Below are 25,477 nucleotides of genomic sequence, written 5' to 3'. Positions count from 1 at the left end.
GAATAACATTTTCAAGTTTTCTTTTGCTGCTACAAACACTACAATTACCAGCATCCCTCCCACTGCTGCCAACAGCTCCTATTACTGCATAGCTCCAGGAATTAAGACTTAGCCCGTCACCCAAATGTTTATGAAAAAAACCCAACGCAAACACTATGGATACCTTAGTTTTGAAAAAACTGCTTGAAAATCTTCACTGAAGTTTGAAAAATCTTCCAAATATTAAACTTTTGCCCTTATTGAGATTCAGCCCTCCTTTTCGTCAGTACATCCACAGCTAACCATCTGATATTAAAGTTAGCAATTAGCCTTTTAATAAATAAAAGAGCTTTGGGGAATAAATGTGCTTATTGGGGAACTCTGAAAAAAGACATTTACAAGACTGTTGCTTTAGTTCTATATTTTATGCCCTTTGCTAGCAATTACTACGACTAAAGCAAAAGTGGCAGAAGTAGCTTTTTTTTATTTTTAGAAAGACTTCCACAGTGATGATTTATAAAACCTCTCTAATGAAGACGAAGGGTATCCTCTCCATATACTTATTTGAGAAAGAATTAGTTTTCAAAAAGCAGAAGTTAGTAATTTCTGAATAAAAAGAGTCAGGTTTCTGTAGAAACAACACGATCGTTCCTTTGGGAAGCAAATGCATTTCAGTATCGTCTGTAGATGACCTAACAACTGCATCAAACACTGTGTTACTACTGTGTTTCATGCACAGAATTGCTCAGGATGCCTAGCTGTGGAAGAGGTCCACCACTGCAACAGATGCCATGCAACAGAAACACGGATTTATTCCTCTTCCTGCTAACAGCTAAAGCAGAGCAAACAACCCTACTTTATACATACACTAAGTACACTATATATAATTTACTGTACAGCTCTCTAAAATTTCATGAGAGGAGTACTTTGGTATAAAAATCCAAAGGTAATTTACATGTGATAGTAAAAATTCTGCTCAGTGCAGAGGTATGAGCAGCAAGGTTTGAATAGTTCTAGACCACCGTGTTCGCCCCTCCCCAAATAGGTGTACCACAAAATCATAAAATATTCTGGCTGGTCTAAAAATGCTTGCCCAAAATGCTGTGTCATGAGGAAAACCTAATGTTTTGCTCCTTTCTCCAACAAGAAGGCCACTTAGTCCTTCTTGTGTCACCAGAAATGACAAATATCCATATTAGCTGTTACTTTCACTCCATACCTTAAAAACCAAACAACTTACCTTGACTTCTTTCACTCTCCCTTGTTCACAGTAGATACGTTCTCAAACACTTACCAGATTTCCTTCCTCTGTTGTGCTGATCTCCTCTGGGTGTGAAGTTTCCCATTTTCCACAGCGCTCCAGTGTTCCGAGACCTCCGTTGTTCCCGGCACCCTCCTCCGAAAACCTTCTCTCCCCAACAGTTATTTTCTCCTTTCCTAAATTCACTTCACTGGTTTACTTTCAAAGCTCCTATACTTCGGTCTTCCTCAGTAATTTCCTGTCTTCTCCTTTAAAAAAAATAACACAACCAACCACCCTATCATCCATCTCCTCTCACTTTGCCTCTCCCCTCACATTATTCTTCCCTTGCCCACGTACGTTCACTGTTACTGCCAGCTGAGTTCCATACAATTCCCATTTCTCTTCTCTCACAAATCTCTCTTCATCTCCTCCAATAGTTCTAGTTTTCTCATCTCCTTCTATTTCTGTGATTTATTTTCCATTCCCCAAGTCCTTTCAGCCTGCCTGCATTGTGAATCAGGACATCAGAATGTTCTGATAATGTTCTTTTTCATTTAGTGTGGGGAATTCTTTTTGTTGATGTAAGCAAAGTTTCTGAAGATTGTGTGATGAACGCATATTTTAATGATAACAGAGTAACGAAGCCTCCAGTACCCTCGTTCACCTGATTTAGAATTCTTCCCAGCATTCTGTAATTCCTAATGGAGCCGCTCAGCATCTGCCATCCTTGGCAAGAACAGCCATTGAGCAAAGCCGCTCTCTTCCTTGCTCCGCTTTCCTTCCTTCTCTTCTTCTTCCCCATTGCCATCCGAAAACGTATGGAGGAAGAGCAGAGCCTGTTACACAGGCTGAACTGCCTTCCTTCCCAAATAATTACTCCTAGGAAATAACACACAGGAATTTTCAAATTCACGTTCCTTTGCATTAAATTTTCTCTACTCTAAATCCAATAGAAATTTAAGATATATCTGCTGCTGCTGTTGCAAAGAACACATACTGCTGGATCTATTAGAGAAACACAACTAGTTTACCAGCACTACAGATTCAAGCATGGAGAATGTGAAGTGGACACTATAGTAAGACTGATGGAGAGACGATTTTGCATTATGTATTTGTGGGTTGCCTGTGGAAACGTAAGAACCGAGAGGCATGGGGTCTCATAATCACAGAGAATCCCAGTGCTCACTGTAAGGAATAATTGTATTTGTCACCTCACAAACATTGTAAGAAAGAATACAAATGAAGGTTATAGTTAAAAGGCTATAAATCAATGGCTGCACAAAGAAAAAAACCACAAAACTACTTTAAACAACCAAATCTTTTAATTAGAAAGCAACAAACATGCAAACAGCAGGTATAGAAATTTATTTGAACCAACGTTTTTACTATAATGAAAGTTACTTTAAAACATTGATCCAAGCTCCCACATTTGCAGGTTAAGGAAAATATTGCACTTTGCATCTTCTAGCACCCCTCATACATGGCAAAACATTTTAAAAACATTTTTGCTTATTTTAACTTGCACACTCTCCCAAAGTCATGCACACAGTCATTCAAAAACAAAAGGTTAGGTTATCCAAAAGCAATACCTTAGAATTGCACTAAAGCTCTGTAAGGAAAAATATAATTAATGTCTTATACAAATTCCATTAACATCTAGGCGCTTGCACACAACTGCCAGTTACTCTTCATCTTCGTTTTCATTCTCCTGACCAGATCCTTCTGATCTGTCACCTTCCAATCGGTCTGTAAGAGACAGAGATATGTAAAGAGAACTTCCAAAGTGTTCATTTTTTGGTAAATATTTATAACACGTTATCTCCCTGCGCTATACACAATAGACGGGGGCTGTGGGTTATAAGGGAGAAAAAGGTCTGTATGGACTGACAGCAGAGACTGGGTAGAAATGTTATCACAAGAAAGCAGAACAGGAAAGAAGCCATAAAAGACTCCCAGGCATAAAAGTGAAATTTGTGTACAAAAGAAAAAACCTTGTAGATGCTGACTAGCTGTCAGCACAGGAAAGATGAACACAAGCATAATATTAAAAAGAGATAGTAAATACAAGGGTTTGAGACACTTCTGGGTAGCTGAAACCAGAATAGCTGCAATTAGAAATTGGTATACTCCAGAAAAGTGGGGAATTGCTTTCTGTCACTGTATACATCAGAAAAAGTACCTTTTTTGATGTAAGTGTTTACAGAAAGACAAACAGAGAAATGTGCGAGGGAACATGATTGACTCAGGATCTATCCCTCAAACAACATGCACTGTCCAGTTAAGAAATATTCCACCCAGCAATGACAGATTTTTGCTGAAACTGTTGTAACAAATGTTGGGCAGGTCTTTTGAGTATTTTACTCCAAAGAAATAATAACAAATGAAGAAAAAAAACCAAACTAAGATATTCAGTCACAGCAGTGGCGAGGCATACCACTGGGCTGGATACAGTGGCATCCTCCTGGCTCTCTAACTCTCACAGATCAGTGAGAGGTGAAAAAAGGAGCAGCAGCTGCTGCCAGGCAGAGCTTCCTTCCTACCGCCCCACACTAAGCCCACTTCTCTGCTCAAGCCAGTCCGGAGTCCCCCGATTCAGTATCTACAGTCACTCTCATCTTCATCTATGGTTCTGTTAGGTTTCCACCCCAAACATCATACCAGCCTCCCAAAACTTCATCTCCTTGCTTTCTACCCAGTATGATGTCTCTCCATTGTCCATCATCCTCAGTATCAATCCATTGCAGTCAACTTCTTCAGCACTAACATCCAGTTCCCAGTGAAGATTCTCCATGCAACCCTTCATATCCCCAGTTTCAGACCCCAGGGGGCTGCCCCTTCGCTGAAGGGACATCCTAACACTGTTGCCCCAGCAGCAGCTGCCAGCAGCCTCCTTAGTATTTCCCACAGTCCTGTACCTTCACACCATCCTTCTCCCCATGGCAATTCCAAGCCCACAATAACAGTCAGTTTAAGACTCATTCCAGTCGTCCCTAACGGCCTTCCCATCACACGGCACTCACCTTAAACATTGTTCCTGAGTAAAGAAAGTGTTCTCCACCATCTAATTAGTACTACGTTACAAATAAGCTATTTCAAGATGGATAGTATGGTAACATCTAAAAATACATTTTGCTCTTTTCTTGCTCTTTGTTTTGAGGTAAAAGATAACAGCTGCAAAAATGATGCAAGTCTCACACTGAAGAAGCGATTCCTAAGTTTCCATTAAGAGACCCTTGAATAACCCTTGAATCTTCTCACCAACCCCAACTGTAGCCACAGATAGCTGAAGATCTTGATAATTCCCCAGTCCACCTGCTATTTCATAGACCAGTGTGGTGGACAAGCTCTTCAGAAGTCTCTCACCTGCTCTTATATGATTCAACGAAGCCAACATTCGTAACATAAAAGAAGCTGGAACAGTAATAGTGTTTCTGGTCTCTTCCAGCATTAATTCATTACGTGTTATAACCTGGAGGCAGGGAAGGGGGAAAAACAGCATCAAAGGTGAACACAAAATTGTACTGCATCAAGATGTGTTTGTAGATACAAAGTTCCTATGCAAAAGGCATTCACAGAGTCAAAAATTACAATAAGGGAGCAATATTTTAATGATTACTATTGAACACAGTTGCACCAATTGTATGTGGTAAGAAAAGTCAGACAGTGGACTCTGCCTACGGATATTTAATTGTCTATCTAAAGAATATTCTAGTAGGATCATTCACGGTGTTGTCCACGTGCATGGTAGATATTAAGATAAGCAACTGAGAAAAAGCTTTGGAAATGAGATCTTGTAGGAAACAAGGACCGATGAGAGAAAGTACTGTTACAGATGGGAACTGTTGTAGAGAACAAAGTTCTAGCACCAGCGCTGGCCAAGAATGTGGGAAGGAAAAGAGATGAGGTTACTCTAAACTCCTACCTTCATGCTGCTTGAAACTTTTGGAGAAAATCCAAGCAATTACTGTATCCCAGTTCAGGAATATTCTTCAGCTCCGTAATTATTTCTAAACAGATCTACAGCTTGCCTCTAAATGACTTGAAAGAGCCAGCTCCTACTGTCTTAGTTTCTAGGAAAAAAAATTCACTAACGAATACTTTTCACTTTTTTGCCTCCTTCCTTCCTCGTGGTGCTTCCTTGTCATCCTTCTGGCTTTCCCATAAAGTTCTAATCCCACACCTTAGTTTGTCTCTCAGCTTTTTGACTAGGTTCTTTTGCTGTCACTAAGCATAAAAATGTCTTTAAGTGCAGACAAGTTCTGACCGTCATTCAGTCCCTCCTCCCACCCAGATCAGGTGCCGTAAGGTAGGAAAATAATATCCCTGCTATCCAAGAGACTGCACAAGAAAACCCCAAACCACTCCACAACCAAATGTCCCCTAACATATTACTTACAGAAAAACATCTAACATTTTAATAAATTATGCTATGTAAATCACTAAAATACGATTATTCAGCAATCACCTATATGACCATCACAGGCCAGATGCTATATATGTTGTTGTTATTGCTTTGAGGATACACAAGAAACAATGTGTTACATAACTTTACATACGGACTTTTATAACTGATTGAGCTTGCAGTGTTGGCTTTATTCGATGAAGCTCCCAGACTGCAATCTTAGCCTAAACTCCCTTTATTGCCACAGAATATTTAATCATATTGATTTCTGTAGTCCCTGTTCTTCTGTACATTATTCTATTTCCTTCAGTTAATTTGTTTAAAGACAGGCACGACCTTCATTTCTTAATTCCTGCCAGTTTTCCTTCTATATCTAACTGTTCATACTTTTTCTGACTTGTTTCACATACATAATAGCAGATATCGTATCATTTCTAGGAGAGTTAATGACCTACAAAGTGCCTCTTGTCTGCTGCCAATGATGGGAAGGTTAGCCCTTATAAAGGGGCAGCTTTTTATTTATAGCTCATTTGTTGAACATTAAATAACTCTGTTGATTCTGTATCAGGAATTGGCACCAAAGGCTTTTATAGAATTGGAAGATGCAACATTACTGTGAAAAAGGAAGAAAAATTCTTACCTCATCTGCAAGTTTTCGGTTAAAAATCTTGGATTCTTCTAACGGCGACCAAATTTTTATATCATAATCAATACCGGAAGAGGCCAGAACTAGAAGTAAGTAATTCTAAATTAGATGCGTTATGTCTTTACAACTATCTTCTGCACTTAACTGGAGTTAAAGAAAAAGACTTCACTTGAAGCATTGACTTGCAAACGTCAGTTCCCATGCTGAATACACAGCTATGTAATTACTGTCTCCATATGAGATCTGAGATACAAATTGTATACTTTTTGATACATATATAAGAAGAAAACACATGCAAACATCAAGAGTCTCCTGTTGTAAATAATTTTAAAAGCACCTGAGTATACGTAAGGTAGGAATAGAAAGTAAGAACAAACTCAGCCACTACTAATATATTTCTGCTGATGGCCTGACGAGCAACACGTTAATAACAAAGCCTTAGGATTTGTAGGCCCAGGTACAAAGCCAGAAGCAAGAGAATTTCAAACATATTTTGACATTTTACAATTTCAGTGTTGATATTCAAATATAAAGCAGCAATGGATGCTCTTTAAACACTTGTTAAAATATGGGGAAACAAAAAGCTCCAGAACATCGTCTAGATCATTGCACAAAGCCACTAAGAGAATAAAAAATTCTATAGAAAGATCTCAGTCACTGGAAAACTGCACAAGATTAACTGTCCTACAAGGAGGATGACCTCTCCATTACATTTTCAGCGTGTGATAGGGAGACAGACGCACTCCAAGAAATCAGTAAAGCTACAGGGCACTTTGAAAGGTGCTTCCAAAAGAAGCGTCCAGCCGGGCCACACACTCCAAACATGTACAGGAACACAAGTGCAATTAAACATTTAAAAGTTTAAGGCTTATCTAATGTTGGGCAGTATTCCATGTTTCCACAAACTGCCTGAAAAAACCCCAGCCTCTTCTGGTATTATCATAACAACTTCACTTGCTTATTTATTTACAGCTGACTGGTACTGTACAGCCATGTAAGCTACGAAAAAAGAACTAACACCAATACTTTCTTTGCCTGCGTTAAAAGCTGCAGAATGGTTTAGATTTTCCATCTATATGTCAGACAACATGATTGCTTCCCCTGCTTTTGTCCATCTCTTCCATAAATATGTTCCCCTAAATACAAATCAAGAGCATTTCTATGAACTTTTTTTATTCTTTTAATGTCACAAAGCCAATGAGAATGAGACATCCATTTCAGTCTGTTTTTTGAACAGGTCCAAGTAGAGACCAGATTCCAACAGCAATTCCCAAAGCATTGCTGGCATTTCAGTGACCCCATATTTCCCTCATCAGTATCATGGAAAACATTTAATTTATTGAGGGGATCAAGAAAAGGAGATTCTTCTTATTACGTCTTAACTTTCTATAAATACTGTGTCACTAATGCTTTCATTCCAAGACATTATTGAGTAAGGAGGGTTTTAAGGGCCACAGGCCATTAGTAAAAGACACAATTAAAAGCAGTATTATCTAATTCACATGGGAAAAAGCGAACAATAGTTCACTAATCATTACAATACTCCATTAAGGCAAAGAATTTAAGACTGAGCTTTAAAATGCTTTACAACAGATAACCAGAACATGCAGACTATGAAAAAATGATCATCTTACTTGGGTCAAACGGATGAGGCTGTAGACAGTTCACCACGTGATTATCAGCTTCCAGCAGCATGAGATGTTCAGCAGTATGTCGATCCCATATAAAAATGTGGCCACAGTCTGAACCACTCATGACAAAATTAGATCCCCAAAAATTGGCTTCCTTTATCTGCAGTAAAAACAAAAATTAAAATTAATATATAAGACTAGCTACTGAAAGCACATCAAGTAATACACTCCCATTTCTGTAATAACACTACCTCTGAAATAAAAGCTCTGCATATGAAGAAGTAACATTTAAGACAATTTAAATGAAACATTAAAAGAAGAATGGTCAACAAAAGAAAATTCAGAAGGTATTAGATCTCCAGAGCAAAGTGGCTGCTAACAGAAAAAAGGAGAGGAGCTGGGGCGGACTGAGCAGTTTGGAAATAAGTGACAGCAGATCTGTCACTTTCCAAAGTGACAGGAATGACACTGGAGACAGGAGTACGTGAAAGGGTTTTTGCAAAGAGTCCGGTAAGTTAAAGTGTGTGACAGGCTAATCCTTGGTGGAGATTTTCCATTTACAGAGAAAGAGGAGACGAGGCAGAAGCTTAAGAAATCTGAGGGGTGGGAATTAACTGGGTCTGACAGACAAAAAGGGTCATGAAATCAAACTTCAGAATTTTTTCTCCCCCCTTCTATAATAAATCAGATGAGAACTAAGACTTCTTACTCCGAGTCCAAAATTAAAGTTATAAGCCACTGAACCAGGAAGGCATTCAGGCAGAAGCGATCCTTCAGCTTCAGCTGTTACCATAATAGTAGGTGAAAGCAGAAGCATCTCTCCCTGCAGCTGGAACCAGTATCATCACAGTTTTCTCGACACATCAACGATGCATTATATTCTATATGGTTGCTCCTAACGTTATTTTGTTGAGGTATCCAAGCACCTCTGCAAAAGGCTTGAAGTGATACGGCTAACATTTGTCAATTATCAGTAGCATTCCCATGCTATCAGCAAAATGTATATGTAATACATTGCCAGCATGCACTATTTTTTTCTTTTTTTCTTTTTTTTTTTTTTTTTAATTAAACTGTTCACACTGAAGGTCATTCTAGCATCTTGGGCCAATTTATGGAATTTTACTTTGCACCAACTGGACTAGCATGACAAAAAATATATACATTTTTTAATCATTCATCAGAAATTATAATCATCTTTGTTTCACCCTACAGCTAACTCCTCTATAATGTTATTGATAACATGGTAGTTTGACCCTAGATTATAATTGGCTGTAATTAAAACACTCAAGGAAGACTTCTCTGATTGGAGAGCTGTACATTTGAAGGAGGAAATACTTGAAAGATGCACAAAGTACTTGAGAATTTTTCATGAACCAGAAAAGATGGGAGAAAATCCACAAACACGGCATTGTGAGTTAAAGTGTGCACATCTGTTTGTGAGCAAACACAGCTGGGCAGGACATGCCAGCAACTGAAGGGTACTGAAGAGAAGATCCAAGGCCCTCGAGAGGGCTTCCCAAAAACCAGCCGCCTCTCACCGCAACTGTATGGTTTGTTGCGGTGCCTCACAGCCAGTGAAGTGACACTGACAGCGTGCACTTGGGCTTCTCCCTTCTGGCAGCTTCTCCAGGAGGCTCTGACAGTGCTAAGGGAGCAGATGGAAGGCGTTCTTTGGAGCAGGGGGACCATCTCCACAGAGAAGGCAAAGGCTTCCCTGTTGCCTTCTGCCTTTCTTCCCCTGCCACCAACGCACAGCCTTCTCTCCATCCTATGAAGAGAGGAACATCATCTTCCTCTGGGTAAAAAGAAAAGGGGCGTTTTAGGAAACAACATGCTCATGCTTTAGGCTAGAATACTATATAATGGTTTAGTACATCATCTATTTCTCTTTCCTTGTGTGCGGTGCTGTAACTCAGTAGGTATTTAAACCTACTGTCTTAATCTCCATATATATTCAGTCTCATCAGCATCGTTGCTCTGGATAGGCGTTTGCTAAAATGCTGTGACCACTTCTCTAATGAAGTGACCATCTCTCCCCTCAAAATGGCTAAACTGTCCTGTCCCTAATCCCGAGAACTAAAGAAAACAGCAGATAATAGTCAATGACAAGATAGCTACCTTGACACGTACTTGGCTTAGAAGAAGTCTTTGGGAGACAAGTGAGCCAATAAAACTGATTTTTTTTTTCTCCTCTTTGTTGCCATCCATCTCCTCAAAAATTGGTATTACATACCACTATAAGGATAATGTATTATCTGATAATCATTTATACATTGATTATATTTTTGTATGGATCCACGTATTTATTATTTATATTATACCATACTGTGTTTATTTCTTAAATGTGATTTATTTATAAATAATTACTTGTGTAGTAAATGCTGTATTCTTTTTTAATTGTGTGTTTACTAGTTCAGTGGGAAAACCCAGACTCCTTGAGTGTTTCAGAGATCTGCAGTCTCATGAGTTTTGGAACTGGAGGCAGCTGAAGCGGCCTGCCCTACGCCACAGAGTAGTGTTACAACGAAAATGATCATGTAAACTACAGAGAAATTATAGGCCATGAAAAAGTAGCAGTAGTATCAGGTATCCGTTTCCTCGAAATATAATGTTGATATTATTCTACACCTGTTACATTCAAGATACCCTTATGATTACAGCCTGAAAGAATGTGGCTTATTCAATCTCTGAGCCAAAACCAGCCACCCTAGAGTATTTTTTTCAAGAAGCAACTATTAGGTTTAAGTGTAGAACAATCTTCCCATGCCAAGGCCTCACTTACCCTCCCTTCCTAAAAAGACGTAACCCAAACGAAGACAAACATTTGGTCAGAGCAAGCAAGAATTGGCCACTTCCTCACTAATGATTAGAATCTTATTCAGAAATCAATTATGATTTTACTCTGAGTAGGACATCAAAACAACCATTGCTAAACTATTTAAAATGAGAACAGGCTAGGCAGCAGTATCCTTCCCCATTGCTGTCCTACGTCACCTGCAGGGTAAGAGGTTAGATGGGGTGCCACACGGAGTCACATTGCTTCAAGAAGAGTCAAAACTCCGTCATGAGATGCGAGCTGAAAGCTCACAATAGTCCAATGTTTGTGCTGGAGAAAGAGCCTAGAAGTTAAAAATGTGACCCTACAAAAAAGATAACAATTTAAACAGGTACCACTACCTCTTACAAATTCGTTAAGTTGACATACAGTGGGTAAATGAGATACCTACGTAAACAGAAGTTTCCTACGTAGCAGCTTTCAGGGTTCACACAGATGACGTCCAATATTTGACGTTTAGCATAAAATAATTCCTTAATGTTTGGTATTTAAGAAAACCTCCAGCATAAGGGGCAGAATTTTGAGTTTGAGACCATTTACACAGAATCCTACTATGAAATTATTTTCCAAGTAACACATCATAATAAAGCTCTAAAGGGGATAGTGCCTGCATCCTCATCTTTCTTTTGGCATAGTTTTCCCAGAAAATGCTCTGGAGAAAATGACAGAGACATTGCCTTGCTCTCTGCTTTGCCCCAGCTATCTTGATTTAAAAATCACCATGATAAAGAATCGTCTTAGTAAGCTGAACCCTTACCGCTGTTAAAAATAAGTACTTTATTTCCAGCGTGAGTATGTCCAGTTTTAGACTTCAGGCTTGCTAGATCTTTGTCTATAGAATAAGTACCAATGACTGCAGTCAGTGCAATAAAGTCACTCCAATGTCTAAAAATAAGCCAGAGAAACTGCATTCCTGGATTCTGTGGTGAAAGACATGTTTCCAATACATACACCTTCTGGCAGTTTCTGTCTTAGAGCTCCTCTTAATATATATATTTCATTATCCTGTTAAAAGTACAGCTAAATTATCTCAAATAATAAATAACTTTATATTTCAATTCTCAATTACAATGCCTTTCTGCTTCCTTTGTATTCTCTTGCGCAACTGCTGATTTTACATTTCTAAATATTTCATAAAACCTAGGCTTGGCACTACATAAATCAACATAATTGAAATTCACATTTAGAAAATTTGTTTTCAAACTCATACATGCACTCAACTCTACTGTATGCACACACAACTTATCCCAGTTATTAGTTACACACAGAGATCTCTATTGAAGAAAAGTTTTGTTAAAGTCAACATTTTAAAAGGGGGAGGCAGGACTTGGGGTGAGTGGAACACAGGAAAAATGGCATAGATAGGAAAAGAAACAAGACTAGGACTGGGGGAAAATACTGAGGAAGAGACAGGAGAGACAAAGAACTGAAGGCACATGGCAAAAAAAAAAAAAAATTAAGAAAAAGAAAGGGAGTTTGGCCTCACACAAGCATTTTTTTTCTTCCAAGAGCTAAAGAGAAACAGGAAATCCCACCTCCATCATTCCACTACCACCACAGCTCCAGCTGCTGTACTTTTGGGTCTGTTTCATGAAAAACTAGTCACAGCCAGAACACCAAAACCACTAACGATGTCATTTGAGTGGTTACATAGCAGGGATCAGTGTGATGGACACAGAAACATTCCAACCCTGCCAATGGTACCAGCAAACGTCACTACAATACTACTTATCTTTTGCTTTTCGACAATATTTAAATTTAAAAATTTAAAAAATGCTTATTAAAAAAAATCATAAGATTGCCAAATTAAGTTCTCAAAAGTAAGGAAGTACCAGAATTTGCCCGCATAACCTTAATTCACTCTCCCTTCACGTTCACGTCATTGACAAGACAACTTTACCCTTGAGCTGCTCGGGTATGTAGGAAACAAGACCTCTCTAAGCTGCCTCCTTCAAATTTAAAAGGCAAATATCATCAGCCCTTGCCTTACAGGAAAGCTAGTTTGATCAAAAAGATAAAATATAATGAAGTTTGCCACCATAGAAACCAAAAGGGAAAATTATATCATCTGTCATTACGTGCACTCCTTGTCGTAAGTGCTCATGTGAAACAAAAGCAAAACACCAACCACATCCCAAAGAAACCAAACAGTAAAGTCCATGAAATAATCTATGCAATACACATACACAGATGGAGACTGAATTAAGACCACTTAAGAGATAATAAAATTAAGCTTGCCTAGCTACAAAGCGCTTGATGCTATGACTTTTAAACTAATGGGGTTTTGAGCAATTAAAATTAACTTCTGCAACACAGTACAAAACTCCTTGTCATTAATCAAAGTTTATTCTAAGCCTTGTTGCTTGTGTAGACTGAAATACGCATTTACTGCAGTATTTTCCCCCGTGTAATCAAAGCCATTCACACAAACTCTAGAAAATTGCTTTTGGAGGTAACTGGGACTACTCCTCAGATCATCTGCAAAATTATACACCCACTACTTCTCCAAAATACCACCTAGTACTCAGAACTTCATGTCTTCAAAACACTGTAAAAAGCAAAAAAAGAAATAGCAAGGAAAACAGCACTGTTTCTCATGCACCACTGCTTTACAAACACAGTAACTGTTTTTCTTAAAACACAGTATTTTGCATGAAAAAGATACAGTATCTAGTAGGTAGATTATGATTTAGTAACTAGCACTGTTTCCTTTTTTTTTTTTTTTTAATTCAGAGATGTCAAGGCTCTTCAAAACTAAGATTTAATCCTCACTTTCCCTTCCAAGCTGTTCAAAACTTTTATTTAATCTTTAACTTTAAAGAGCTTGGAAGGGAAAATGAGGATTAAATCATAATTTTGATGGTAGGCACATTTTATAACACTTAGGCTGATAGACATGATGAAAAAGTAGAAAAATACCCAAAATTTTAAAGGAAGTTAAGGGGTGAGAGTCTTAACTCAAGAAAACTCAAATGCACACATGAGTCACGCCAATTCTAATTTTCCTTTAGAGGAAGTTATGTGGCTTCCAACTGAATATGCAAGAAAAAGTGCTTACAATACATTACAAAATCCTTTTTGGCAAGCATATCAGTGTGGCAGCTATGATGATTCAGTCCATAAAATCTCTGCAGTTCCCAAAACAGACAAAGAGTTTGTACCATTGTTCGGGAGTTCCGATGACCTTTATAAACCATCTTTATTAAAGGACGTCTAATATTCAACGTTTCCAGTTCTTCCATTTCTTTTCTTTCTTTCCTCCTTCTGAAGAGCTCCTGAATACGGGCAACGGCAGATCGTCTATAAATTGCAGACAAAAAGAACACTACTGAGAGTCCATCTCTAAACACTGCAATGGGCTATCAAAAAGGACTACAGAATAATAATTAGGCACTCACACACACTCTCCATAAGTTTGGAACAGACATCAACATTATCTCAAATGTAAAATTACAGACTTCAATTTTTTTTCCATCCTGGCTTAGAACAAGAATAGCATGCAAGACAGTGGAATGTCAAGTGATGCCAGATTTTGTTCCCTCTCTGAAGAACAAACTTCAGCTGTTGGTAAAATTCACATGCTATTTTATTATTCAGTGCTAGAGATATCCTCCACCCATAACGAGGTAGCAAAACTCTGAAGCGAAAAATCTACACTAAACCAGAAGTTTTAAAAGTTTAAGAAGTTATTAAGGATCTAGCGTGTCTTCCAGTGTGATTTTTTTTCCAAAATTCCATTAAATCTGTTTCTCTTCACTACTTCTGCATGACAACAGTCACAATTTAGACACCTTTAAAATTTACTACCAAGGCAAGAGACGATTTGAGATAAGTTATTGTAGCAACTATCCCATAGGTTAGCAGTGAGGGATACAGTTGAAGGTCTCCTAGAACAACAGAGAAAAATTAACTAAATTAGGTATTTTGTTTTGTGAAGGTTTAATTCCAGGAATCTACTTTCTGTGAAAAGACCCTGGTACCAAATTTTTCCTGTTTAGCTTCTAAGTTTGCAGATCCCCTAATTCCAGCTACAGCCAAACTGTCACATCCCAGCACCTGCACCTAACTTTTTCTTACTTTATTCCATGTCAAGGTTGCTATTAGAGCTTTGGGGTCTTGAACACAGTCCGAGGGGAATGCCCCTCTCTAGAAGGAGCAGGTACAGATTTTAGCAGAATGCAAGGAGTCCAACTATTACAGGAAGGTATATGATTCTGAAATGTAAACTGAGCCAGAACTGAATCTATTTGCAACCTCATTACACTGCTACCAGAAAGCTAGTAACCTGAATTTGTCCACAAATAATGTGGTATGCTGGTTTAGTCACTGATCCTGGAGAAGCTTCCAACAAGTCCTCGTATCCAGAAAAAAATCCACCAGATCTATCTCATCACTAATCCTCTTGGCCAGTGGTCTGCTTAGATGTATTTCATTTTTGTCATAGGGAAAAGGTGGACCAAAAAAAATTAAAGTGTTATCCCACAGCTAGGCAAAGAAGGAAAATGAATGCGAGTCGTTAATACAGATTTTTTTTTAAAACAAAAAAATAAGAAACCAAGCAATCAGCCACAAACTGTCATACTCTGACAGATCATCTAATACAGCTCAGCTTTTAAAAGATATTTTAATCCTTACTTTTTATAGAAACTAGAAGATATTTGTAAGCGTTAGCCAACAGATCCACTTAACAGCGGACTATTTATTACAATACTTTTTTTAGAAGTTTGTCTAGCAAACAATCCCAGAAAAAACAGACTACTACTACTTCCTTTGTGAGAATTTTCTATCCCCTCATATCTAGGCAGTCTTCTAGTTCCTCCTTCTTATGCAACACTAAATAAATATGCTGTATTTGTTTGTTAGTCCTTATAATATACGAAGCCTCAACTTTAATCTTCAACAGATTTAAGAAGAGGGTTCTTCAGTCTTCATACAACAGAGGAAAAAAAACCCCCATGTTCTTTATCTACTGCGCTTTAACAACCATGAGATTATTCTCCTCACCAGTTTACTTCTGTATGAAGGGAAAGGAAGGGTGGCATGAATATGAGAGGCTACACAAAACGCCTACAGAAACTTTAAACGATTATTTGTACATATTTGGTTCTGTACATTTAAAAAAAAAAATAATTGTGTAAGACCAAGAATCATGTAACAATAACTACTCTGCTACCAACCCCACCAGTGACTGCCCAGCACACACAACTCTTCAGCACCTTAAGACCCTTTTGGTTTCAGATGCACGCCTGCCAGCCTTAAGCTTTTCCCTTACTATCACTACTATTTGTATTTGCAGCGTATTTATCCACCATAATTAATTAATAAAAGATGTGCAGTGAAATATCTGAGAAGTTAAGCATTGTTAGGAATGACAAAGCAGCAGACTTGTCTAGCTCTTTCAGGAGAGTTACTTGCTAGATAGCAGTAGCAAGTCTGGGGATTTAAAAGATGGTATTAAAATAACTAATTGATAACCCAGAGTAGTTTCTTGCATAGTTTTTCATCTAAGTGTCTCTAGAAAAATTCATCTCCTCTTCTAAATTCTAGGCTTGAATGCAGACATTACAAAACACCTCAAGACTATTCAGCAGTCAGAATCACACATTTTTCAATAAAAGCAGAAGCAGAACTTGTGGTTAAAAACTGTCTTTCAACTAAATTCAGCTCTGAATTTAAATCAAGATTTGGGGGTCTTATTTTATAAGGCACGAATGGATTTGTATTTAGGGATCTGGTAAAGTTGATGATTACCTTCAACGGGGAGAAAGCAGCCAAGCACACGGGGCTATAGCTGGGATACTGTTACCGGGCTCTCCAGTAACACACCGCTAAGAGCAGGAACCTGGCAGAGGCAGGCCTTCTCCAGAAGAGATAAATATGAGCCCGATCTAATGACATTTCAGAACAAAGAACATTACAGCAAAAGGATTCTCTTGGAGAGGTATTACTTTTCCATATCTACAGATTTCCTATACATTTTTTAAATCACACAAACCCCCCCACTAAATAATTCAACCTATTTGTTTTCATGGCTTTTAAATTTCCATTCGTATTTGTGATAAGCAATTCCTATCTGTGCCGACACAAACTTAAGACAGCAGCCTCATGGCTTGGAGCATCGGCAGGTAGAGAAGCGCGCTGGGCAATCTGTACGCTGCTAAGGTTCAGCCTAAACCCCACCGCGAGCTGCTGCGTCCCTTCCAAACCACGGGGTCTTCCGAGCATTTATGGTCAGACAGTTACACACACTGCACCTCTCGGGCAACTCCACCGACTGATCCGGTTGTATTATGCATTCACATCCAGGCCTCAAATCAAGATGCCTGAGAAATGCTGGGTATAAATTAATGTTATTAGCTTTACGATACAGAAAACATTAAGTCTTGCAAAGCCTACGAAACTCTTTAGTTATGCCCCTATACAGTCCGTAGTGTTCTTGACTTCAGAATAATTCAGTACTACTGTCTGGTCTGCAGGTATAAAGCCTTTTTAGGTGTGTTTCACCAAGTTTTGTGGTACTTTAGCGCAAAAAGTAGTAATAAAGGTGGTGTGTGTAGTCTTAGTAAGATTTGAGTCCAAGATGACGTACGTACAGTGGAGTGTGCCTTGTGGAAAGACAGTTTTTAAATATTACTTCCAAAAGTAAGAATATAGATATGAATCAGAGCACAACTCTTCCCTGTATGATCAGCCACATTTGAAGCCTTCAGAGTTTATTGTTGTAAAATTAATTATCAAAAGCCCATTTAAATTAAGCCCTAGATGAGTGGAACAGGGATTTAGAAGTGACGCCGTTATATTCCTTCAATTCAACATAAGTTCAAAGGAAAAAAAACCCAAACCCACAAAAACCCTGTGATGCAAACTGATTCACAACTACATACGATACATCGAGAGAAATCAAAAAGATGTCAAAATGTAAGTTAAGCCTTAAAAAAGATTTTTTTTTTTACATGTCGAATAGGGCATTTTCTGTATGTTTAGAAATTCTGAAGTATAATCAGGATTAACATTAAAGTCTGTGCAATTTTCATGATTAACTAGTTTGTTTCTTAAAGCACAGTCTGTCACATATTGCTCTTTAAAATATTCTTTTTTTGTGTGTGTGTGAGAGAGAAAGCTGCAGACATCAGCTCACAATCTGTGTTACTCAACAATTTCTGGCTAACTAGCCCTGCATGTTTTAAAACAACTATGCTCATCTATTAGTTAGAAGAGAGACAGTCAAAATTAATTGTATGTTTTTCAAAAGAGGGAAAACTGAACAATTACCCGAATCAACTGTAAACAATATACAGGAATTCCGCTACAAACCTTGTTCCACTAGAGGTCCAGATGTAGTGGCTGCCATAAAATTAATCGGTTACCCTAGATCAAACACCGTCACCACCCACCGGCCACCTCCTGAGCTGGGCTGCAGCAGGGGCTGGAAAGCTCACGGGTGCTTGTCTTCCTTTTCCCATCCCTCTTGTCTCAGCTCTGCACTGAGTCTCAAGCTCAGTATTGATTCCTCCCGTATTAAGGAGTTTTGTCACCTCTTAAGTTCCCCAATTTACTTACACACAGGTAGGCGTTGTCTCTTTTTGCTAAGTACCAGCAACCTGCTTCCTTCTCTTCTGCAATTTCAAGTTACTACTCCCCCCCCCCCCGCCCCCTTCTCGTTGCCATTTTCTTATTTGAACTATTTTCCCTATCCAAAACAACTGCAGGGAACCTAAGGCTTACAACCATTAATTTAGAACCTGTTCCTCTGATGCCTTATGGTCAGTTGGTCAGTTCTTCACCGACCGCGTAGAGGAATCCACCTCCCAGCTACCATGCTCCTGGCCCAAGAATTCCAACCATGCGTCTTAACAAGCTGGCTATCACCACCGAAGTCAAATCCAGCTCAGGAACAATTAATAAGACATTGAACTGGTCTTCACCTCAACCTGTGAGTTCTCTCACTATTTTTACTCTTCTGATCTTCTCCCCCATCCCACCGGGGGACAGTGAGTGAGTAGCTCTGTGGGGCTGAGCTGCCTGCTGGGGTTAACCCACAACCACCATATTAAAATAGATCTCTTTCCTAAATATGAGGATTTAATTACATTTCTGATTTTAATTACCAAACAACCATGTTCCTTTTAGAAGCCTCTGAACCTGCAGAAGAGATTTACTACTGCTGTCAAATTTCAAGCATTAAGAGAGTTGTAAAACAAGGGCAAAACCATCACATTAGCAACACACTGACTCTACCCTAAAGCCCAAGTTATTTCACTGCTGATCATATAAAAAGAAATGTTTACTCTAATGTACTCCCAAGTAATTTCCAACACAGTGTTTCAACTATTCTCCGCTACATTTTTAAATTTTCACCTGATATGCTGCAGAATACAATGAAAATCAGAGAAAAATATACCGATAAAAAAGTCTATGCTGAATGCATCATTCATTTTTCTGTTTAATTTATAGCAATATGAAACAAATATTCCCATGGGCTGTGCTGAAGAGCTAAAGAACTCCATGGTAAGCATGTTTAATAAAGAAAGAACGCCTATTGTGAAACGTAAAGTACAAAAAATACACAGATTCTTGAACCTTTAAGAAAGTTGCAGAGTTAAATTAATATTCCAATTGCAGCTAAGATTGGAAAATAAGACAAAGAAATACACATCTGCACTATTTTCCTGTAGGCATTTAAAAGATAGGACTCAGGCTAAAACTTCTGTGAAACCACATCCTGAGTCTTTTCCTTCCCAGCCACACAAAGCCAAGATGTTAATTTTCACCATTAGAATTATTTTGTGCCACTTCCCCTCTATACAGCCTTTGGCATTAAATCACAGCAGATCGTTTCTCCCTCTCATGGCATGTGGCCAAACACAACTGCCCAAACTGCCTTATACGTTCTTACAATTCACTCGAGTATTTCAAGGAGGAATATGAACGAGATCAAGTAACTCCTTTAGTTAACATCATTGAAAGAAATATTGGATAAGATATTTTATATATATAGATATATAAAAGATATAATATTATAAAACAAAGCTTTAGTAATTATGCTCAGATCCATAATCTTGTTCAGACAAAAAATATAGTCTTTGATACGTGTATGCTTATATTTTTGTCCAGAACTGGGTGTTCTCTACTACCAGACAAAGCAAGTCAGCAGTGGCACATGCAACTATAACACGTTCCTCAGCAGCTCAGTTAAAAAAAAAAAAAAACACGTTACTTGCTTTACACAAACTACACACTTTTCAAATTCTATTAATTTCTATGGCACGCAATAAAAAGGTTAATAGCTTGTTAAACATATACGCTGCCACTTCTTTTCAACTCCCATGCAATACATGCAGCTAAATATAACTCAAGCAATATACTCTGTAATTCATAGCATTTAAAGTATATTAAAATGCCAGTTAGATAAGAAAAACAAGAACCTGATAAATCCATTATATGGCAATAAAAAGGAGGAGGGGAGGAAGAAAATAATTAATTACCTCATTATTCTATCACCTATCGCTGTTCCTCTGATATTATATCTAGTAAAGGGAACAACAACTGAAGTCATTCAAAAATGCTGGGTATCATGTTTTTAAAACGTTAGCATCTATTACAAAATGTGCTCTACGTATTGCAACTGAGAAGACTCCTCCTCCTCAGTGTGTTAGTATATGAGACTGATTTCAACAAAAATAGTATTCAGTTTACATAACAGTACACAAAGTTGATCTTATAAAAAGCAGTAAGTCTTCACAGATCGTAAGAGAAGTGGAAGTAGCTGCATAATCAATTCCATTTTACATTCATTTTTTTTTTTAAATTTTAACCTAGTACTTCAACGTTTTCCAGGCTTAGCCTCTGCTCATAGATCGGCTTCTGTCAAAGTCCAAACAAAATTAATTCCATTATTTAAGTAGGAAAGCAGTCCTCAGAGAGTTGTTTTGACTAATTTGTGAAAAATAAGATCAATCCATTAAAAACTGCACCCTCTGTGCGTGAAGAACATATACTTTGCATAGATTCCCCCCTGCCCACCCCCATAAAGTACGACGCTAAGGCAAGCCATGTTATCTAGCTCTGTTCCAACTAAATTTGCTGGACTTAGTAATTTTTAAAGATGATGTGCTACGTGCCTACATCAAGACTTAAAAACCTGCATACAAACATCTCCTCACATTTGTAAGAGGAGAAATCTCAACCTTCTGGGCATTTTAAGGAATCCACAGCAAGTTTTCTCTGTTGCGTATCTAGCTAAACTGTTCTGCTGTACAAAACAGGGTTCATTTTTTTAGATTTAGAAATACTCTGTGAAGTTCCTTATATATTTTGTTGAAAAGAGCATGTATTGACTAGCCCAATGACACTTTAAAAAATAAATAGCTTCTTTTAGATCTTTACCATTCCTGGAGTGATGCTCAGTGGCTACAGAAAAGTCAGGTGTCATCTTCTCAATTATTTCTTTCAAAGAAGTGTCCTTCTGTGTCAAAACTGTTCCTAGCTGATTCCTAGCCAACATTCAGCTCATTTGCCCAATTTACCAACCAAAGGACCGTTGTATTTCTACACATCTCACTGCTACTATTCTAAGTCCTTTTCAATATATTAAAGCAGATGCAAACTTCGTGTTTCCGTGTCTCTGTTGCATAGTCTTTGCTGACAGTTCGATTTCAGGTTAGTTGTGAGAAACCCAGGTTTTTGACTTTTTTAAGCACCCACAAAAGGAGTTTTTGTCCCCTGTATCTATTCTCAGATGATGTAAAAACAGAGAATAAGACCCAATCCTTGGTTTGAAAACTGGAAGTTGGGTTTGTACCCAAACAAAATTCAAATAGTGGAAGCTCTGTAAACATTACATTTGCAAAATGGACAACATTCTAGTCATAAATCTGGAATCTGCATCCACCTTACTAAAACTGAGGTGAGACTAGCGGAGCTGATGCAGCAGCAGGTTCTCTATTTCACTGCAACTCTCGACAGGCCTATCAAAAGGGTATATCTGCCACTTCTTTTCCTTCAGAGGAACTTTATGATTTCAGAGTACAGAATCAGAAGTCTATCCTTGCTTTCTTAGTGGAGACAGTTGTACTTTACAGTGGGAAAATAACTCCAAGATAGTTTCCTTGATCTTCATTTCCCCAGCTGTGGAGTTTCTCCTCAATATAAACAATAGCTCGTTATTAGCTATATAAAAACCACAACTGGTTGTAGATAAAACTGGTAATGCTATATACTGGAAAAGGCTTATTAGTCAAACAGCTTTTAGTATTCTGTTTCAGAAGGCTACAGTCTCTTTTTTTATTTTTTTGTCCTAAAGAAAAATTAGAACTACTGTTTGTTGTTGGGTTTTTTTGCCACTGTATATTTCAGGCTAGCTTTATAAATTTCTCCACAAAAGAAAACAAGCCCCAAAGCAACCACCCCCTAGATATTCTAGGGAGAGAAAAATCTATTGCTTTTATATTAATGCCATTAATTATCTTATAGGATGGCACACTGGAAACTAAATTATTAGCTAAACTAGAGAAAATGAGATTTAGTAAAGGAATTGTTAGGTAACACCATTTTCTAAGTGAGAAAAGAGGAAAAGTCAGTCTATAGGAAGCATACTGGTGGAGCTAAGCACCAGTCTTGCAGGCAGTTTTGTTTAATGTATTGCTAATAGTCTTTGAGCAAAATGTAGGAATGTATTCATGCAGTGCATTGAAGACATGAGGTTGGGTAACTTTATGAATATAGAGGGGACTGTAGGACCTTGAAAAAAATTGGTGAGTAGAAATTCAGTAGTTTAAAATTGACAGTCATACACTTCTGAGCTTCCTTCTGGTGAAAGATAAGAACATATTAATTAGAAATTACAAAGTAGGAAAGACTTCAGTATACTAACTGATCTTGTGTCTGACCACAAGCCACCACTATGAGACAGCCATAAGCAAGAGAGGAGGAGGAGGATATAGCTACAGCTCACTTGTGTCTCAGAGAATCTTCGTAGACCAAGAGCAACACTCGTACCATTAACCCTAGCAAAATTCAAACAGCGCAGCGTGCGTCATTCTGGTCTACCATAGTCAGGAAAGAAGTGGAATGTAGAGGAGAAGAGCTAAGAACCAGCACGATGGCAGGAAACCCACATATTTTTACTGCTAAGCGTAAGGAAAAACTTGACACTCAGTCCAGTGAGACAAAAGCTGAAAATGGTCAGGATGAACATCATTCAAAATTGTAAGCACCGGGTATGAAAAAAATGTTTCAGTCAAAACAGTATGTTAGCGCAGAACAAAATGACTAATTTAAGTCAATTTGTACCCATTGTAGCAGCAATGTTTTGAGGTAGCTTCCCACTAGTTAAGGGGCCAGGGGGATTTTATATAGATTTGATCAGTTTATGAAAGGGATTATATGCTATAGCAACTAGTCACAGTAGTAGTAGAAAGGACTTCCAGTTCCTTTCATTCTATTTCATAGGAGATATAAATATTAAGAGGGCTTATAGCTAGGCTTTAAGGCTGCCAGTGCCTGCTTTCTCTCTGGAAATCCAAATTCCTTTGAGCACACAAGGATGTCTTACTTTTCTTCAGTATCTCAGAGGGTACTTATCCTGGAACCAGAAGAATAGGAAGGAACATAATACAAATGTGTATCTGACAGCTCAAAAATGAAACTAGAAAACTACTGCTTGCTTGCACGCACACAAAAGCAAAGAAAATTAATTGGTCGGGCATTAAACCTGAGTAATGGAAGTCTGGAGGCAATCCTAAACCAGCATTGGCTATACAGCAACTTTTCTCCAATTTTATTTGGGGAGGAAGAGAAAGGGAACAGGGGTCTGCCTAAAGAATTCTAATTATATCATTAATTTAGTTGAATGATCTTTTTTAGATGATTAAATTTTAACTGCTACAAGGAAGAAACCTCACTTCACACAAAGGAGGAAAAAAATGCATGCCAGATGAAGTGTAACTTCATTTAAGATGACCCCAGTAGTGGGAAATTGTAACAGCTATATGACACCTGGATGTGTCATTCTTACTACATTACTACAAAAACAATTACATTACACAGGCAGCATAAGATACATGAAGAGAAGCTAAGAATCCTGCTTGAAAACAGAAATGGGATTAAAATTGCAGGGCTTTTCCCAGCTTGCTCTTCAATCACTAGATCATAATGAACGTTGGCTTGCAGCGGAAACTATTTCTGCCATTAGATATTTATCTGCAATCACTTAGTACTGCATGGAAAGTTAATGGATTAAGACAAAATCTGTATATATTGGCTTTTTCATAAACACTGTCATTTAGCGAGCAGAATTACTTGTGCTATGTAATAAAAAACCACTGACTGTTCCCTGAGTCACTACTGACAACGCGGTGGCTTATGCCTTTTGGGGTTTTTTAACTGAAAATTATTCAAAACCTTTTCTATACACAACTATCAAATTCATTCTGATTTCCTAATGAATATAAATTGTAAATGTTTCCTGTAAAGTATTTCCTTGCTAGCCTAATAAATTAATAGCAAGATAATGCTGCCTTTGAACAGCATAGGAGTAAAGCAAAGGCACCTGACACTAGGTTATACAACATCTAAAGCAAGCAGGGGAAAAAAAAAGATTTAAAAAATTTAAGTCTAACAATAGAGATGTTGCTTAAAAAATTATTACAGCCTTTTTAAAAGTCCAAGAATTTAAATTGATGATCAAAGGTATTAAAAACCAGCAATACCAAATTGGGGGCTAAATTTACTGAATGATCAAAGTAGTATGTACAGCTGTTGGTATTTTATAAGAAAAAAAAACTTACAAAGCTTACTAAGTGCATCTTTTATTACTGATGACAACCAGTAATCTAGTAAAAAAAAAAATCCTTTTTTTTGCTGCTGTACATACTGATATTCAATAACCAACAAAAGGAAAAGGATAACAGTTTTTCTCCTTCAGAGAAAAAGAATGAAAAATTGAACACATTGGTTTTAATGTATGTACTACAGACAAACGCAGCATTGCTCAACAACAGTTAAAAGCTCTTGCTTTGCCCAAGTAAGAACACCTAAAGTACAGTGGAAAGAAAACGTAGGTCCCTGTACACAAATGTATGAGCTTTCTATACTTAACAACTACAGGGAGAACAATAAAAATGAACTGCAAATATTCAGCACTGGAGTAGTCAGCAGGCAAGACATAAGCAGGTATTAGATCCGTAGGAGCCTGCCTGGCTAGGAGGGAGAATACAGCTATACGTATCTTACATATTGGCAAATTAGACTCAGCCATTAAGCTCTTGGGTAGTTTTCAAAGAACAGCTTACTTTGATTAAGGATACAAAGTATGGGTTTCTACATCTTCCATTCCAAGAAATGCATTTTGCCAAACAATAGCAAAGAGAAGTATTCCCCTAACCTGTGTCCTGGTCCTCCTCGGTACCTTGCCCCTGGGATCAGAACAGGATCATCATCACTGTCATCAGTTTCTTGGAGAGCTGAGGTCCTGGTGGAGGACTCGTCTGGAGTTGCAAGCCCTGAGGATTCGGGGTGTGGCTGAGGTTCATCATTCGCAGCAAGCGAGGTGGCAGTGGATTCAGTACTCTGACTTGTCGTTTCTTGATTCGCACTCCTTTCACACGAGGCTTCTTCCTCTGCATTTCCAGAGCCAGCGTCAACATTGGGCCCGTTTTCTTCTGGCTGGATTCCAGAATGCTCAGGACCAGGTTTATCTGATATAGCTAACAGAAGTATTGGGGAAAATAAGTCACAGCAT

General features: G+C 38.1%; 1 protein-coding gene across 4 annotated transcripts in view; it reads right to left on the bottom strand.

Annotated features, from left to right (window-relative positions):
• Window positions 1–2,525: 2,525 nt before the first annotated feature.
• The window catches only part of DCAF6 (DDB1 and CUL4 associated factor 6), a 90,415-nt gene continuing 67,463 nt past the window's right edge, over window positions 2,526–25,477 (bottom strand). For all 4 annotated transcript variants that reach the window (XM_040583006.1, XM_040583007.1, XM_040583008.1 and 1 more), the window contains 6 exons: window positions 25,121–25,442; window positions 13,899–14,037; window positions 7,905–8,061; window positions 6,265–6,353; window positions 4,586–4,691; window positions 2,526–2,968 (listed from right to left, as the gene is read on the bottom strand). In XM_040583006.1, coding sequence (XP_040438940.1) covers window positions 2,904–2,968; window positions 4,586–4,691; window positions 6,265–6,353; window positions 7,905–8,061; window positions 13,899–14,037; window positions 25,121–25,442 — 878 coding nt within the window. In that variant the 3' untranslated portion in view covers window positions 2,526–2,903. The remainder of the gene's footprint in view (window positions 2,969–4,585; window positions 4,692–6,264; window positions 6,354–7,904; window positions 8,062–13,898; window positions 14,038–25,120; window positions 25,443–25,477) is intronic.

This window comes from Falco naumanni, chromosome 2 (genome assembly GCF_017639655.2).
Source record: "Falco naumanni isolate bFalNau1 chromosome 2, bFalNau1.pat, whole genome shotgun sequence".
NCBI classification, from domain to species: Eukaryota; Metazoa; Chordata; class Aves; order Falconiformes; family Falconidae; genus Falco; species Falco naumanni.
The sequence above is the reverse complement of the archived record's forward strand: the minus strand, read 5'-3'. Positions and strand labels throughout refer to the sequence as shown.